The 18,160-nt window shown below is 32.7% G+C and overlaps 3 protein-coding genes across 17 annotated transcripts in view; 2 read left to right on the forward strand and 1 right to left on the reverse strand.

Annotated features, from left to right (window-relative positions):
* Positions 1–2,295, forward strand: part of Patronin (patronin) — a 50,569-nt gene extending 48,274 nt beyond the window's left edge. For all 13 annotated transcript variants that reach the window (XM_064220700.1, XM_064220696.1, XM_064220705.1 and 10 more), the window contains one exon: positions 19–2,295. In XM_064220700.1, coding sequence (XP_064076770.1) covers positions 19–163 — 145 coding nt within the window. In that variant the 3' untranslated portion in view covers positions 164–2,295. The remainder of the gene's footprint in view (positions 1–18) is intronic.
* Positions 2,296–3,514: 1,219 nt separating this feature from the next.
* LOC113395819 (zinc finger protein Xfin-like) lies at positions 3,515–14,366 on the reverse strand. Of its 3 annotated transcripts, none has more exons than XM_064220710.1 (18): positions 14,182–14,366; positions 13,625–13,723; positions 13,291–13,399; positions 12,822–13,063; positions 12,278–12,449; positions 11,754–11,878; positions 11,243–11,492; positions 10,923–11,047; positions 10,323–10,463; positions 9,971–10,126; positions 9,745–9,889; positions 8,118–8,304; positions 7,980–8,043; positions 7,485–7,685; positions 6,004–6,246; positions 5,775–5,864; positions 5,438–5,497; positions 3,515–4,946 (listed from the first exon to the last, which is right to left on the reverse strand). In XM_064220710.1, exons 1-18 carry the CDS (start codon positions 14,314–14,316, stop codon positions 4,845–4,847), a joined length of 2,646 nt encoding a protein of 881 aa, XP_064076780.1. In that variant the 5' UTR covers positions 14,317–14,366; the 3' UTR covers positions 3,515–4,844. The 3 variants fall into 3 exon arrangements, with proteins under 3 accessions (XP_064076780.1, XP_026489305.2, XP_026489304.2); XM_026633520.2 differs by having other exon boundaries at positions 7,485–7,682; positions 10,923–11,053; XM_026633519.2 differs by having other exon boundaries at positions 10,923–11,053.
* A 339-nt stretch (positions 14,367–14,705) lies between these two features.
* Positions 14,706–17,330, forward strand: LOC113395820 (translationally-controlled tumor protein homolog). The gene is made up of 3 exons (XM_026633521.2): positions 14,706–14,863; positions 15,067–15,325; positions 16,917–17,330. The coding sequence occupies exons 1-3, from the start codon at positions 14,836–14,838 to the stop codon at positions 17,146–17,148; spliced, it is 519 nt and encodes a 172-aa protein (XP_026489306.1). The 5' UTR covers positions 14,706–14,835; the 3' UTR covers positions 17,149–17,330.
* Positions 17,331–18,160: the final 830 nt, after the last annotated feature.

An 18,160-nucleotide genomic window follows, 5' to 3' on the forward strand; every position in this document is an offset into this window, starting at 1 on the left:
TAATCATTATTCTTTCAGATACAACTCGGGAAGTAAATGTTTCTCTCAAGTTCATACGAAACATCTCACTGTCACGATCGACGCATTCACGATACACAACTCGCTGTGGCAGGGCAAAAAGGTGCAACTTCCCAGCAAGAAGGACATGGCTCTCGTCATATAGAGAAGGGCGCGCACGACGCGAAGTCGACCCTTGTCTTCGCCCAAGTCACGCCGGTGTCGTCGCGGCCCAATCGCGTCGCAGGCCGTCACGCCGACACTTATTGCATTTCCAAACCTGCTACGTGATTGGTCCGATGACAGGTGACGACCGAGTCGGTCGACGTAACTAATTAAAGAGTCCACGATTTCTAGTCGCAGGCGGCGTCGAGTCGAGCCTTATTACTCTTCAGTTTAAAACGCTTCGGTAGCGATTAAAGCCAGTGTTGTATTCTCGGTTAGTGCATTTCGCGAGGTGAGAAACGTTAATTTAATGTATAGTACATACAGGTTGTTGACTGCATTTACTATGTCTTAACGATCACAGATTAAACAAACTAATTTTAATCTGTGCCACTAAGGCGGCCCGTGAATGCAGCGTGTGGTGTGTTGTCGACCGGAGTTGTTGTTCGATAACCGGTAACGCAACTGTTTTAGTAAGTCATTTGCGACGTTCTTCAACATTATGCGATTGCGAATGAGGTCTGTGTCATATTGTACAGTTAGAATGGATAGGAGGGTCGAAAACTCGAAGATTGGAAAAAGCTCGTAGCCTAACTGGAATGTTATAGAAATCTTAAAATATATTGGCTTTAAGGCGTTGTTTACGATTTTAACGTGTTTTAGCGTATTCATTGCTTAGGTAAAATGCATTGGCTTTAATAAATGTATGTTAAAATGTGCGACACACGTTCTAGTTAGGTTATGAGTGTGAAGATGGCGGTTATGTGTATCGAATGGTCCGAAAAGCGTTTTGTTTTTATTTTACGTGAGTTACGTTTGATTTAGGTTTCGTTTTCACTCTTTAAAAGGAAATCATTAAATTAGTAATTTCGAAAGTTACAAAAATATATCAATTTTTTTACAGACTTAATATGTGATATAGGCTGAGAAGTATAAAATGTATACCAATTTTTAATGTAAGCAAAATAAGTTTATAATTGAGACGTGACTTTCGAAATGACTATAAAATCCACTCATTAGTGGCCAGTCGTACCATAAACTTTTCACACTGGTGTACAAATAAATATAAAAGATAACCATACATGTAACGAGTCTTAAAGTATTAATTAATGAGAATCATAATATGACTATTATTTTAAGTGATTTATTTTAACATCGATTTTCTTGGTTTATTTTTAGTGTTTTTTAACGATCTTTTGGGGTCCAAATTTGTACACGAGTGTGACAAAGCGCTCACACGTTTGTTTAGTTCGATACAAAGGGATCATTGTACGCGATGTTGCCATATGTATTAGTGAGTTGGTCGATACGTTCCAGTGATTTCTCTCAAATGATGTACCAGCTAGGATCAGAGTCAGTTGTAATGCTCTTAGATAAATCAATTTGATAACTCTCACGAGCGCGACGGGCTCAATTTTGACGTTTGTATATTTTATTCACTGCCATTTTGTTATAATACTCAATTTTAAAAAGCAGTTTTATACGCGAAGTATCTGGAACGTTGTTTGGTAATTCTCGATTAGTGACTAAGATTTTAAAATGTTGTTATAAACATTCCTTGGCGCCAAAGGTTAGGGGAATAACCAGATAGCCGTCGTTTAAAATAATAGCTCGTATTAGAAGATTTTTATACAACCGAGTTTCATGGAAAAGCGATGAATACGAATCGTCGAACGTCAAAATATTCACGGATGTGTGAGAGTTATCAAATAATAAGCAATGCCTTGTTATATCTCTTAAGAAAATAACAAATTCACAAACTAATCTTTGCTTACTCGTAATATGTAACTTGTTAGTGATTATTTCAATTGACTGGAGTTATGATTAAGATAATGAATATTCGTTTAAATGACCTTCACTTATGTTGATTAAAATTCGATTTTTTACTGCTTGTATAGCTAAAATAAGACAAGGCACATTTTACGTGGTAATTGTACTGCCTTATTCTGTAAATAATTGTTTTCTTTTTTGTATACAGCTATTTATTAAAACGATGTTAAACGAAAAATTGATGAATATCATTTTTCATTGTTCAATGATTGGTCATCAATTATATACTACCGATAGTGTATGGTATGCAAATATATTGTATTATTAAAAAGCATAACGAAATAATATTGAATTTCATATTAACTAGTTGTTTTATTTATACATAAGCCAACCCGGCATCGCTCGGCTAACGCGCTAAAACAAGTATTTATGGCCCAAAATGGCAGTTTTGAAAGGTGGTACGTATCTAGTCTATTCCCAGAATTACTTCCAATTATTATTACATTAGTACATTAGCAGCCTGTAAATTTCCCACTGCTGGGCTAAGGCCTCCTCTCACTTTGAGGAAATTAGGAGCATATTCCACCACGCTGTTCTAATGTGGGTTGGTGGAAATTACTTCTACCCAAAAATAGGAAGAGCAACCTGTTATTTTTTTAATTTGGAAACAAAAATTTTAAATCTAGACCTTGTATGGGAAAACTAGCTGAAAATTAGCATTGTATTTGTGTAAAGAGAGCATCGCAAGTTTACTTTCGAACCGCGTGTTAAAGGACTGGCCATTAAGTGTGGTACCCTTCTCTTTAAATTCCTTCAGTTTCAAACACTGGAACCCAAATCATGGTTAATTTTGAATCCTTAATTTTCCATTTCTCACTTCAGTCACAATCTGCTTTAAACACAGTATATGATCCTTGTAAACAGCTCAAATTCTCATATATGTTCCTCAAAATTGTTGTATCTGATACTAAGTAAGATAACTTGTTTATTTTCTCATGTTAATTTTTAACTTATGACGACGAAGTCTGACGTAAATACCATCAGTCAGTCAGGTCACACTATAATTTTTTTTAGTCATTTACTTTAAAATATTAAGTTATTAATATTTATGGAATAATATTTTTTTCGTAATCCCTACCCGACCCCTCTGTTTTCTAATAAATTAGCGTGGGACGACAGGCAAATGTCGGTAACTGGTCATCATTACCCATAGAAATTAGCGCCGTATTTTGTGCTGAACGGACATGTGACTCTTCACGGCTATTGAAGGACATGGAGTTTTTGGTTTCAGTCATCGTTAACGAGCAAGGTCAACGACAAGCAGCACCAGTACTATCTGCTATTATAAATCGCACCCGGACAGTAAGTTCTAAATGTCACTCTCACACTCAGTCCTCTAGTTTTACGATTAACCTTGTATTTTTTCTGAGTTCCTAATTAAGGAGGTACTAAAGAAGTCGTCACATGAAACTCACCCTCAATGATTATAGGCATTTTGTGTTTTCGGCTTTTAGTTTCTGAACATAGATGTCCTTCTTCAATTGTAGTTATTTTATGTGGGGAAGGAAAGTAATGAAACGAATTTTATAAATTACATTATAATTCTCATTTATATACATCCATAATTTAAATATGCAACTAAAATCTGAGTATTCCCATTATCGGTAATCACATTCACATTACACCTTGTAACATTTATAAATATTTGAGATTAAATTGTATGACCCATTATTAATTGGGATTAAAATAAATCTGTGACAGCGGAACTATTTAAATTATATTATTAATAATATTCATTCAAGACACATACAATATTTTTCGTTGTATTGATATTGTCGACGTTATATTCAAGATTATTTTAAATGCAATTTGTAACATGACACTAACGAGGAATGTATAATCAATTTAATTCAGTTTTTTTTTTTTTAACAACACTGACCATTAATTTTCTCATTCACTCATTGCAATATCCCAAAACGTTCATTAAAAGTATAATACTGGTACGAGCGCGGTGTCCTACAAATTCTATATACAGCGTTTAACAGTAACAACACTTAATAATAAATCAATAATACTTTACTCTTATAATTAAAATAGAAAAATAATTATTTTTTAAATTATTAGGAGTTATCGACAAAACAATTCCGCGACCAGTTTTACCCCCACTATACTAGGTTAAATCTAATGATTGGCATACTTGGAGCAATAGAGCCAGGGGTCCAGCCTGGTGCGTATTAAAGAGACCACTCATCAAACAGAAGACACAATATTCTAAATATTACTATAGCTACTTAAACATTTAATATTAATTGAGCTGCAGAAACATGAAAATTAATATCAAACTATAGAATTATATTAACTGAATTTTAGTCTTTTAAATTTGTTCTCAAGGCTATGGGAAAAACTAGTATTTTTTTAAAGAGACAAGACGGTAGTCAAGCTGTGTTATATATAAATTTTCAATAATTTTCTTTTTATTTTCGAGTAATTCTTACAAAAACATAACATAACTTAATCGCTAAGAGTGTGACCTTCCGAAAAGCAAGTTAGTTTGAACGCCAGGTCATTTGATACGAAATAGATTTAATCAGCTATCAATAATTGTTAATTTCTTTAACCAAGAATGACCGCTTGTTATTCTGACTAAAGTAATAATAGTGATAATATAAGAAAAAATATTTAATTCTCACTATTAATGTCATTAAATGTAACTAAGTACTTACATTAGATCTATTGACGGTTTAAAAAATCTTTATTATACCTAATTATGGTTGGTCTTAAATAGTTTAACTTAGCCTGTTAGTAAAAAATGACCTTTACATCCTTCTACATTAGAATATTGCTATTTAATATTAAGGTAACGTCAACGGTTAAAGCAAATAATATTTTTGTGTTTTGACACAAATATTTATCTAAACAATAGTGTAGTAGTGCGTGACGGGCGAGGAGTTGGAGTTGGCCTCGACTTTCTGTATGTTGAGGTGATGCACAACGGTGTCCGGACTCATCGCCTCCTGCGGAAAGAAAAAGCGCTTCAAATGGTTATTGTCTAGTTACTCACAAAGGTAGTACTAACGTCCAATAGGAATTACTTGTTTTTCTTCTACAACCAAACTTTTTGATCTTATTATAAATAATTTGAGACAAAATGAAAAACCGCGGATCTTCGTTGACTGTGCAATTGTATCTAGTTAAATATTTTTTTCATTATCATACAAGAAAATTGGCTGACTACAATAGCTCGAAACGAGAAATTTACGAATTAATATATCTTGACGACAAAGTATTTCTGATAAAATACATTATTCGTCGTCAAGATATTATTAATTTACTTTTGAGTATATACGACTTACTTATGTAACGTAAGTATCACAACTTAGACAACTGTATAAGTGAGTCTTCGTAATTAGGAAATACAATACTTTTGAATGTGAGACTAATAAGTATAGCGAACAATACAATGATTTATATCAACACTATAATGTAATCTAATTAGCATTCTTACCTCTTCTTCATTTATGCCATTAATCTCGACTGGTATAGTTTGTCCATCTTGTGTAATAACCTGTAGGCAATATAGCTATGAGCAAATAGTTACATTTGTTTGTAAATAGTTAACAAATAATGTTTGAAAGAGTCCAGTTTCACATATTTTTACCCGCGATTTTGGTCAAAAAGGGGTTGTCACTAAGTGTTGTTTATATTACCCCTTATTGTATGTGCCAAAAACCAATACACCAACACAACAAACTAAGGTTAGATTTCAGGCAGGCGACCGTTAGTCTATTAAATCGTTATCATATATTTAAGACGAAGGCTATCTGAAGGTCACCGAAACATACCTGCAAAGATTTCCCGTCGATCGATGTAATGGCAAGCTTAGTGCCGTCTTGCATTGTGAAGTGCAAAGGGTTTCCTTCCTCGTCCGTCACCTGAGTAATCCGCGTGTTATCAGAATACACTTAGCAACTTTTCTATCTCAAATATAAAACATTATTAAAATATAAATTCATTCGTCATTGAAGGTATTAACCTCGAACAAGCCAAGTGTAGTATAATATATATACTTACAGGTATATTTTCTTCTTCAAGCATGAGGTGCTCCCTCGCCATCTCTATCTGTTCTTCCATTTCCTCTTGCTCCAGCTCCATCTGCAGCTCCTCATGGTCTAGTTCCATCTCTTCGTGCTCCAGCTCCAGCTGCTCTGGTTCCATTTCCGCCTTCAGCTGTTCGAGCTGTCGCGGTACCAGGAGCGAAGAGCCGGAGTACAGTTCACACGTTGTTAGCACCTTGTGCTCTTCTATGTTGACAGCCTGAAATAGATATCAAAATTCTATATTTTAATGGCAGAAACATTTGTTAAAATCTCCGTTTTATAATGCAGTATTATTTTTAACAGTGTATAACAATTTTTGATTAATATATCTTTATTCTACTTAAATACTTTATTCCTCATACCATTATAAACAGCTATATTGTATACATACTTTCAAGAAGATTTTCATAATTCATTTAGATTATGTTCAAAATGACCCCTAACACAAAAGAAAAAAATTTACCAGTGTTTGTACATTCATAAATCATAATCCAAAAAAGGCTTTTACTTTTCACTTCTTACCCACTATAAGGTAATTGCGATGTAACAGAATGTTCTTAATTCTCATTATTTAAAGACCTACATTGGGTTGAAATGTTGGAACCAAATCTGCCCTCCTAATTGAGACAACCGTAACTGCACAGAATATGATTTCGAGATAATGTGTATTCCACCAACCCTGGATATTCCACAAATACTGGCGTATAACCGCGTTTACGGTTGTTATATTTGGGAAAAAATATCAAATAGGTTATCGCTTACTAAATATGACAACGGTAAAGATCAAATACCCTTGTTTTCAGTAGTAAATAAGAAATAAGTGCGGTAATAATTCCTATCATTATGCAAAAGGAGTTGTTGTTACTGTTTTTATGTTTAGTATTAGCCTTGCACAGTTGAATGTAGTTCAGATATCAGCGGTATATCATCTTACGGTGTTTATATTTGGTACACATTTTTAACGAATGGTCAAGCTCATTCAAACATTTTAAGCATAACAAACGTAGGCGATCTTACGGTATTTAAATTAGCAACAATTTTAAAAATTTGAATTAACAAATTTAGCAACAAACATAAAAATATTTAATTACAGCGCTTATATTTATTTTTACTTATAATTATATTAATGTTTAGACATTATCTCGGTTTCTGTAAGTTTTATCAATAACATCATAAAGAAGAGATTGTAGATCTCATCGAGCTGATTCCGAATCAAGTATTAACTCATTTTGGTCGTCTCAATTAGGAGGGCAGAAATGTTAGCGTAATTTTTATTTATTTTTTTCTTTAATTTTTTCAATAGTGTTTGACAGTTATTTTAACACTGACCCAATTACCATAATACAGAAAGTGCGACTCTGCTTTCTCCCTAGCATATATTTCTTTCTTTGGTCTACTTATTTGTGCGGTCTACGGTTGTAAAAGTAAAAAAAGGAGTTATATAAAGAATAGCACCTGCTCCGGATCCAGTATGTGAAAGGCAGGCGCGTTGGAGTCGTCAGCATCATACGCAACATATATGACTCTCTCCTCTGTCTCTGTCTCCTCGTGAACCTCCAGCTTCTGCAGCTCCTGATGTTGAGCCTGTTGTAGTTGCATCTGCGGTTCGGGCTGGATCTTGTCGTTCACGAGTAGACTAATTTGCTTTGGATTCTGCTGAAATGTGTTAAAATTCCACATTTACCAGATATTATATATTATTACATATATTGTAGGTAATCGTTACTTGTGATTTTGTGCAAAACCAAACGGAGTAAGGTGTGGTAATAAGTATAGGCAAAAATAACTAATTTTTACATCCCAGAATCAAAAAGCAAAATAAGTTTGCTCTTTCATCTATTTTCCTATAATAAATTCTAAAACAAAAAACCACAAGGCAATATTTAGTCTGCTTATTATTTAATCACTTTTAACTTTGTTATATTTACTTATCAACTGTATTATACAAACCTTGCTTCTTGCAAGAAGACGCCTGCGCCGGACCCCGGCCTCGTCACGTCGCACAATTGTAGTCCTGCAATTGGACAGATAGCATACGATAAAATCAGCAAGATTAGATTAGCGCGTGAGTGAGCGAGTGGGCGGTACCGGTCGTGCGCGGGGCGGCGCGCGTGCCGGCGCGCGTGCAGGCGGTGCTGCGAGGAGGTGGTGAAGCGGCGCGGGCAGAGGGTGCACTGGTAGGGCTTCTCGCCCGTGTGGATGCGCTCGTGCTCCGACAGGTTGCCCTTCTGGCTGAAGCTCTTCCCGCACACGGCGCACGAAAACGGTTTCACTCCTGAGGGCATACACGACGATCTCACTCAATAATTGTCGTGCTAAATGCTTTTATTTCAGTATTAATAGTAGTAGAAAATTCTTTCAGTGTTTTATTATTAACGTAAATATAGTATATTCATAACATGTTTGTATATATTTTCTGTGATCTCCTGTTGGTGATTGTATACTCTATTCTAATGGGAATAGGAAAGAATGTTAATAAACAACTTGGACCTTGAATTGACATTTGAGTTACACTAGTGAGGAGGAAATTATTGAGTGAATGGTTATAATTAATGCTAAGGAACGGTATATTTTATTGGTTTTACGTAATTTTATGTTATTTTTTAAATTGATTTTATATAAATTGCAGGTAAAGTACATATTAAAATTTTTAGGTTGCAGTATTTTTAGTCTTAAATAAAAATTGGGTCGTTAGTTTTGAATCGCGGTAATTCGCAAATATCAATATAAAAATAAACATTGTTTCAATAAAAAAGTGGCATTTCCAAGACATATGACGTATTGTATAATACTAAAGTTTTGAATAAATAAAATTTTATATATCTTTCAAAGAAACTTTTACTTTATCTTATATCTAAAACGACTATGACCAAGAAATAAATTTCATAGCATTACATTTAAAAAAAAAAAAAAACTAAATGTAATTAAAAATAACATCTTATCTTAATCTTCAAACTGAACTAGTAATGTTCAATCAGCATAGTCATCGTGCACATGATACGAAAGATCAGTCTAATATCTTACTCTTATATTATTTTCAAAACTATAAATTAAGTGTTGCTTTGCATAAAACTGATCTATATTTTGAGACTGTTTTATTTCTTTAAAATGAATTAATTCTGTTAAATTTTTTGTCTATACCTTACTATATAAAATAATAACATTTTTATGGAACATTATGTAACTTTCTACTTTCATTTTTTTACAAATATTTCATATTGCATATTATATTTAAATAAATATATATTTAAAAAAAATATCTAAAATGTATGTTAAAACTAAAATAATATAATTTTTATCTGTATAAATTTACTCATTCTCCATTCGTTTAGCGAACATCCTTAGTTAGGCCTCCATTTTAATTGTTCGTTCATCGAAAAATGGCGTTTTGAATGTCGGCAAAACTGTTGTCGTTACTTTGGAAGTAAAATTAAAGTGGATTTACGTAGTTAAGTGAAATATTGTTGTTTTAAAAATGAAGATATATTAATCAAGAACTGTTTGTAGTAAATCATATAGCAGACTTATCAACAAAACACTTGTGATATTGAAAAGTACGGTTTGTTTTGGTTCTTTCCTATTCTCATTGGAATAGAGTATAAATATATATTTTAGTAGTATTCACTTATTAATCATTTCTTAAATTCATTCAACATTATTAAAATTTTCAAAATTTCAACTTATGTTTTTTTTTCAAAAATCAAAACCTACTCACCGGTGTGCCATCTCATGTGTAGCGTAAGACTAGTCTTATGCGCGAATTTCTGCTTACATATATCACACGAAAACTTTTTGATTCCGGAATGTAAAAGTTGATGATTGAGTAAGTTCGCTTTGGTCTTAAACGTCGCGTTACAGGTCTGGAATAAATAATGAATATATAGTCGCGACATATGAAAAACTGTTTCGAAACGCGATCCGACCGAGCGAGCAGGTCCCACCTTGCAGGTGAAGGGCCTCAGCTGCGAGTGCACGAGCTGGTGCCGCTGCAGCAGCTGCTTGTGACGGAAGTGCTTCCCGCAGGTGCCGCACACGTAGCGCTGCGCCGCGTGCTCCGCCTGCTTGTGGTACACGACGGACGATGGGTGGTTCAGTACCTGTGGGTCGTTAAAAAAACACAAAATCAACGTATTCATTGAATGAAACACCTCTTATAATAATCAAAAAAACACGAGTTTTATAATTCAGTTAGAACAGCAAAATGGTCAGTATTTTTCGTCCCCCTCTCTAGAATAGATTACTAGATATTAGTTCAATATCCCTTCCAAAGTGTCAAGCGGCAGGCGCGTGTACCTTCCCGCAGAGGTCGCAGGCGTACCCGCCGGTGGGCCGGAAGCGGCGGTGCGACACGCGGTGCACGGCCAGCGACTGCGGGTACGCGAAGCTCGCGTCGCACTCCGTGCACGCGTACGACTTCACGCCGAAGTGCACGGCCTGAGCGAACGAATCATATTTCTATTGCTCAGAATATTTTTAAACAAATTGTCATTAAATTCCATATTCATATATTTAACATATGTTGCAATGGTAGGAGGATTACAAAGCTTGATTTACATATTAAATGCTATTTCAACTCAGATAAGGCTGAGTGAAACAGTTACGACACCAACTTCGTCGACATACAAAACGCTATAGTGAATACTAGATTATTTTAAATCTCGACCAATGACTTAATTTCAATTAAATGTCAATGTCTATTTATTTGTAAGCATCCTACCATTGGAACCGACTATGAAATGTAAACGTGAATATTAAATATATCATGTCATTTTAATCTAATATTTCTTTATGCCTTATTAAATATTATATGAAGATAATAGTTACAAGGTAAGAGCCAGCTTATTTTTCGAAGTTTATGGTGAATAGAAGATGACATTATTTAATTTGATTTACCTTGACATGTAATGATTTGCTCTGCCTATTGCTGAACAATTTATCACAGTGATTACATTTTAGTTTAACTTTTCCTTTTTCGGTTTGTACTTCGATTTCATCCTCAGATGCTTCACTAACAGTTTCTGAAACTGATGAAAATATTTCTTAAACTATAACATACACATAACAATAATGAATTTAGAATGAATAACATTTTATGATTTTGAATAGTAGTGAAACAAACAAAACATGATACTTTTAACCATTAACTAGCTATGTACTGTCCACATAACAATATAGTGGCGTGCTAATGTTATATGACACTTAAGGAGACTGACCACTATTTTTTTCATTATTTGTGTCGTTGGGATCTTCTCCGACAACATCTACTTCTTCTTCAACTTTAAGAGGATCTGTGGTCTCTCCAGTTTCATTCTTATATTCGCTCGCATCAGTCATATCAGGCAGAGCTTGTGGAACTAATGCATTTTGGACGTCACCCTCCGGTTTGTTAACTGGAGCCGTTTCGTCGTTTTCTGCGGTTTCTGTAGTTATTTCTGTTTCATTTACCGGTTCAGTGATGTCAGGCTAAAAGTTTTAATTAACCAATCGGTCGTTGTAATCGACATGTTCTGAATACCATTATTGGCTTATGATATCTGTACATAATGCATTAAATTAAAACTATTTCTATAATAAAATTATTCTTTTAAAATTAATTTATTATTAAATTAAAAGCACAATTTTATATAGTCCAAAATGAGGACGTAGCAAGACAAGAAAGAAACTGCAACTATTGGCATTGAAATGATATGAGAATGTAACATAACAGCCAGTGTCCGCTCGCACCTCGCGCGCGGCGCGCAGCTGCTGCAGCGCGTGTCCGTGCGCCGCCACGTGCGACATGTAGCGCCCGCGCGACGAGAACTGCTGCCCGCACACCGCGCACTCCTCGCGCGTCTGCCGCATGCGACCTGCGGGCGCCACATGGTCGTCAAAAGCAAAACAGATTTGTGTTGGACTCTTAATAATATATGTCGCAATAAAGTTACACCAACATTTACATATTTAGCTACTACTTATGTTACTTTTTCATTTATATTCTGTGGTGTCCTTGATATATACAATTTTGGAGGGAATGGATGGAACTATAGAAGTGGAACAAATATCCACCCAATGTATGAAGTTCAGAAGCTGTATTAGTAAAGGGAGATAATTATACTGGTCAACTCTAATGAAAACAAAAGCATCTGACAACTGACTTACACTAAAAATGTACTTTTACAGATTTATGATTAAAATTGATGAGAATATTATTTAAGACGATAAAAATGTATTTAACACAATGTATATTAAATAAATTTATTACATACCTTTGGGCCTCCCTCTTCCTTTGCCTTTAACAACAACAACAAGCTCTCCTGAATCTTCTAAATGTCCAATAACCTCTGGTTCTTTAGGAATAGGGTCAGCTTTAGGCTTCTTCTCAGCCTCCTCTCCTTCTATCACCCCAACTTCTATGAATATTCTTTCCAGTTCTTTACCCTGTACACAAGGAAATATTATTATTATTTCATTATCTTTTTAATTTATACACACTAACCTATCCTGATAGTTAAGAATACATAACATTTCAGCGCCTTAACTAAGATGTATTTCAATTGAAAAACATTATCTTTCTTTCAAAAGTAAAAGTAAAATTATAAAAGCAAAAAAACAATATTTAAAAAGGTTTAATTGAATTATATAAAAGGATGTTTTGTTCCAATTTGTTCATGACTATGCATATTATGAGAAATAAATTAATTCTCTTATTTTTTATATTTATACAGATAAAGTTTTCCCTGTATTGTTTAACTATTATATCTAATTTATGGACAGTGAAGTTGTTAAGTATATTCATTTAAAAAGAAATACCTGGACAGCTTCCTTAAACCTAGTCGGTGCTTTTCTTCTTCTCTTACCCGATGGTTCCTCCTCCTCTTTTTCATCAGTTTTACTAACTTCTTGCTGTTCTTTGGCTGCTGCTTCTTGTGCAATTTCTTCAGGAGTCTTAGGTTTCTTGGGAGGTCTACCCCGTTTCCGTTTTGGTTTCTCAAGGCCGGCCACTTGTAGGGAAATAGGATGTTCAACTTGGTACACTCCATCGCTAGTGTTAACTGGAATATATTAAAACGTATCCTATAAGGTTACAGAAATAATGCTAGCATCCTTGCCATCAGTCCTCACCCAACATCTGCACTATTGTGCGGCTATTTTTTAGTATTGATTTGTATATACCTTTTAAGAAAAAGTTTTTACTTTTCTTATTTTTTACACTTATTACTAATTGTTCACACAATCAAAGGACAGAGATCTGAAAGTTAGATTTTGAACTGTGACTTACTTTCATAGATGATTTTTTCAGATATTATTTCTGGTGTGTCCGTACTTGATGTATTCAAAATATTTTTCTTATATTCCCTTTCGCGTTGATATAATTCTCTTATTATTTTCTATAAATTATTGTATTTACAAAATTATTGATTAAGTTTATTTTAGTTAGGAAGTATTAAATTATTTATAGCAACTCTTAACTAACCTACTGAATTAGCATAAAAAGAGATACAAATTCTTTACAATATATATATCGAAACATTTATAAATACAGTACAATACCAGTGACTAAACTCGATAATTTTCATTGCACTTTAAAATATTTTAGCCTTTTATATATTCACCTGTCCATTAATAATTAAGTTCAAAAATTCAACTGAGGCTTCCAACTGAATAGTACAGCCCGGACAAATAGTCCTGGGAAGTTCACCGTCATCTGATACCTGTGTAAATATTAAAACTAGTTTAAATAATATAATAAATATATATTTGTGTATTTTTAAAGTTGCAATATATAGTTTTTAAAAATCTATAAAGACAACATTACTTGTTATGACTCTTGAGTTTATTTGATTTTTCTATTACATATAGGAATGCAATTATAAAATTCACAACATTTTACGTAAAATTCGTCAAATTATGGCGCCAGCCATTACAAATATATGTGAAATACGACAAGGCTTATTAATTTTATTTAACTACGCAATTGTTTACTTTATCTACAGTATAAATGGATAAATATCAAAGGAAATTCTCTTAAGTATTTATATGTTTTGATTTCATAACTTATTCTTGTTACGAAAAATAAAGATGTTAAATGATAAATTTTAAGCTTATAGGCTAGCCATATTGAAGAAGTTGGAAGTCAAAACAATCACAATTTTATGGGTAACTACTTTACCTTTAAAGGTAAATAGGAGTTTATAATTTCACTTAAGTTTTGGTTATTTTCTTCGCTGGAATATAATAAAGTTCCATTATCATTTTCTTCGCCACATAATCTACAAACTGTGGAATTATAAAGAAACACTTCCATCTTTGCACCATATAGCAGTAACGCACGCCATCTACTTCCGGACAAATTGATAATGTCTTACTGACGATTTGTCATATTATATCCATTCGCCTAAAAAAAAAATGATTACTTGTATTATGGGTTCAGAAATAATAAAACAATTTTAATAAAAATAGTATCTAAAACTGATAACCAAAATCTTAAAATTATTTTTAAGAATCAGTAATTATTATATTTATTATTTAAATTCAATAATATTATATTAAGTAATAATAGTTTAATTTTCCTTATAAATCTAATATACATTCTAAAATAAGAATAATAATAATAAATTAGATTGTTTGTTTTTATTTATATTATTTAAAACGAAAAATAAAATATGATTTATATTGCTTAATATTGATTAATACGACCTTTGACATTTTTGATATGGCAACATCGTCTCCTTTCTTTTTTTCGTAGCCCTTTCCGGTTTTGTTCCTGGGGCAAGAAGCCGTAGTTTCGGTTTTTATTATTTTTAATCGCCCGTAATCCTACAAAATGAGAATCTATAAGGATATTATTACCGGTAAACAAATTTGTTTCATTTATTTTAGTAATTTCAAGTTATTATTTTCAAGTAATCGTGTATCATTGTTATGAGTTTGACGTTTAGGAGATTTTATGTTTCTTCGCTTAATTTTTCTTATGTTATATGCCACATCGACAAACTGCTTGATCATTCTTTTACTCAATATGGTCAGGCCTCATATATTTATGGTTATATTTCAGGTGACGAGATGTTCTCGGACACGTATAAAATTAAACTGGTTGATGAAGTTATCTATGAAGTCACCGGTAAATTGGAGACCAGAACCCAGGGCGATGTCAGGATCGAGGGATTCAATCCCTCAGCTGAAGATGCGGACGAGGGCACAGATACTGCATCCGAAAGTGGTGTAGATATTGTTCTCAACCATAGGCTTGTGGAGAGCTACGCCTTCGGCGACAAGAAATCTTTCACATTGTACCTTAAAGACTACATGAAAAAGTGAGTGACTAAGTGTTTCTAAACATGTGATTATATATTAATGATGCATGACTAACATTGATACGAAATTAAATCAGTATGGTGTATTTGCTTTGTTCTTAAAATTGAGACGCAGTTCGCAATGCAGTGATCAATAGCTATCGAAACTGGCAAGTTAATATTTAATTCATTTTTAAATATATTCTGTTTTCATTGTTTATTAAAAATCATAAGATTTAGGCCCAAAAAACCCCTTATCTTGAAAACAATAATGGCTTCTGACAATGTCAGTGTCAGACATATGGTCATACATTTTTAGTTTAGTTGTGACAGAAAATGTTTAAATTTGTTTTTTTTTTTAATATACATAATGTGGAATGTTCTTAAAGTTGAATATATTATATTAACATTGCTTAGTATTAATTTCTCTATAAAGATAAGAACATGTAAATTTTATCCTTACTCTATTTAAAATACTGTATGCTCTTTGAAAATTGTGATATTGATCAAAATACCCAGAAAAATAGCCACACCCAATTTAAAGAAAATTTTTACTACATGTGGGTTCATTAAGCAACTCTAAAGACACTTTGTCTCATCAATTGTACATGGATAGAGACACTTGCTTATAGTTTTTGATACAAGGATTGCGGTCTGCAAGCTTTTTTAAATTTAAGTTTTATTATTTTGTATTAATTGATTTATTGTAGAAACACCTTGAATTAGAAGTTCTATATCTATTCAGCTTAGAACACTTTCTATATTTGAAAAGTAAATTCAACATATGATAAAGATAATTTTAGAAATTGTTAAGATTTAAATTTAACTTTGAAATATGCTGTATCAGTTGCGTGAAATTTGACAATTTAGAGATTTGATACTGATTTTTTAGTAGACCTGTAGTTGGTGTATTCATCCTCTCTCCATTTTACAATACCTCTAAAGACTAATTCGTAAAACAAGCTCTCCGCCATCCTCCTTCCACCTCCATTTCCCAAATCATTACTTAGGATTGTCTAACATGCCAGATTTATCTCGCTTAACACTAACCATGCATATTACATATACCAAGGTTTAAGTATTTTGTTAACTAGGTGTTGGCTTGTGGAATAGGCTATACTAATCTTTTCTAATTTTTCACTCTGCAGTAATGGTTTTGCTCCAAATTTTCTTTGGTATTAATTGTACCATATTAGAAAGTAATATCAAAATTATGGTTGTTTACAAATGATTGTAAATTGTGTCTAGGAAGGAGATAAATTATTATTAATAGTTAGCGTTAGTTGTCAGTTCATTTATTCTTGTGAAAGGTTTTTGCGATCTTTGTCTCTAACTTTTAACTTTATGTATATTGCACGACCTAATACCAGAGGTTGATTCTTAATGTCATCCTTTGGAGCGTATGGTGCTAGAGCAAATAACTTTAATGAAAAAACATTCATTTTCATAATGTTTGTTCATGAAATAAGGCTAACACAAATTTTATTTGCAAATTACTTTGAAGTATAGATTTAAGTTTAAAGTTCTTTTTCACAATAATGAAATGTAACTAAAATACAAAAAAAAATTGCTAACATTAAAAGTCTAATATATTATTATCTTCGTCTTTCAGATTAGTCGCAAAATTGGAAGAGAAATCACCTGACCAAGTAGAAATTTTCAAAACAAATATGAACAAAGTAATGAAAGATATCCTCGGTAGGTTTAAGGACCTCCAGTTCTTCACTGGTGAATCTATGGACTGTGACGGCATGGTGGCCATGTTGGAATACAGAGATATCAATGATGTCTCCACCCCTATCATGATGTTCTTCAAGCATGGTTTAGAAGAAGAGAAATTCTAAATATAACAGCATAAGTGATATTAATACATAATATTCCAAACACCAGAGCCTAATTAATACCATTTTTTATTTATTTACTCAATCATGTCCGCTCAGCATTAATCGGCTTCGGCTACTCCCCATCAAAGGCTGAACTTTTTTTGTAAAGAAATAATGTTGGATATTAAATAATTTAACAAACAGTATGTATATTATTTATTGCTTTGACCTAAAATAAAAATAAAAATGATCTAAATAATATTTTCCAAGTATTTTATAGATCTAAATATGGTGTCTTAAAGATCATAAGATATATAATTTTGTACATAAATACAATTTTTATTCAATGACATACTAAAATCAGTAAGGTTGTTTCATAAGTAAATTAAGCTTATAAATCAGTTTTTTTTTTCAAAAAAATGGTTTGAGTAGTTTTCATGTTCACCATCACCACTAGAGTACCCATTTTTGGTGGGATTGCATGTATTGGAGCTTCGAATTTCCCTTTGTAGGATTGAATAGAATAATTATAAAGAAAATTAGCTTAACAACTCAGATTGTAGTAATAATAATTAGTAAGAATATAAACATTTTTTTTTTATTTTGACTTGGGCTACTTTAACAATAAAAGGTTTTTAATATTTTGTCACTTCTGATTTATACTATTTACTATATCTATTTATGATAATCTCAAGTTTTTGTGGAAATTTTGATTAATGAATCAATATACGAGTAACAACTTAGCCTACACTAGGCTTTATTAGTTTAGTACACCATTGAAAATACTGAAATAATTTTAGTCTATTGACAATTTGTTCGGGGGTGGCATTTAAACAATATAACGTAAATGTAGGGCTTCTCGTGGGAGTTTATTTATTTATGCTATATGCCATTACGTTATATAATTTTAATAGCTGTATTATGGGGTAGATAGGTAAATTAATGGTTTATTTTTAAGGTTTCACGTTTTGGAAACAAAAGGAATAATATCGAAAAAAAAAAAAATTGTTCAAAAGATTTTCGGGACAATTAA

Source organism: Vanessa tameamea, chromosome 4 (assembly GCF_037043105.1).
Source record: "Vanessa tameamea isolate UH-Manoa-2023 chromosome 4, ilVanTame1 primary haplotype, whole genome shotgun sequence".
Taxonomy (NCBI): domain Eukaryota; kingdom Metazoa; phylum Arthropoda; class Insecta; order Lepidoptera; family Nymphalidae; genus Vanessa; species Vanessa tameamea.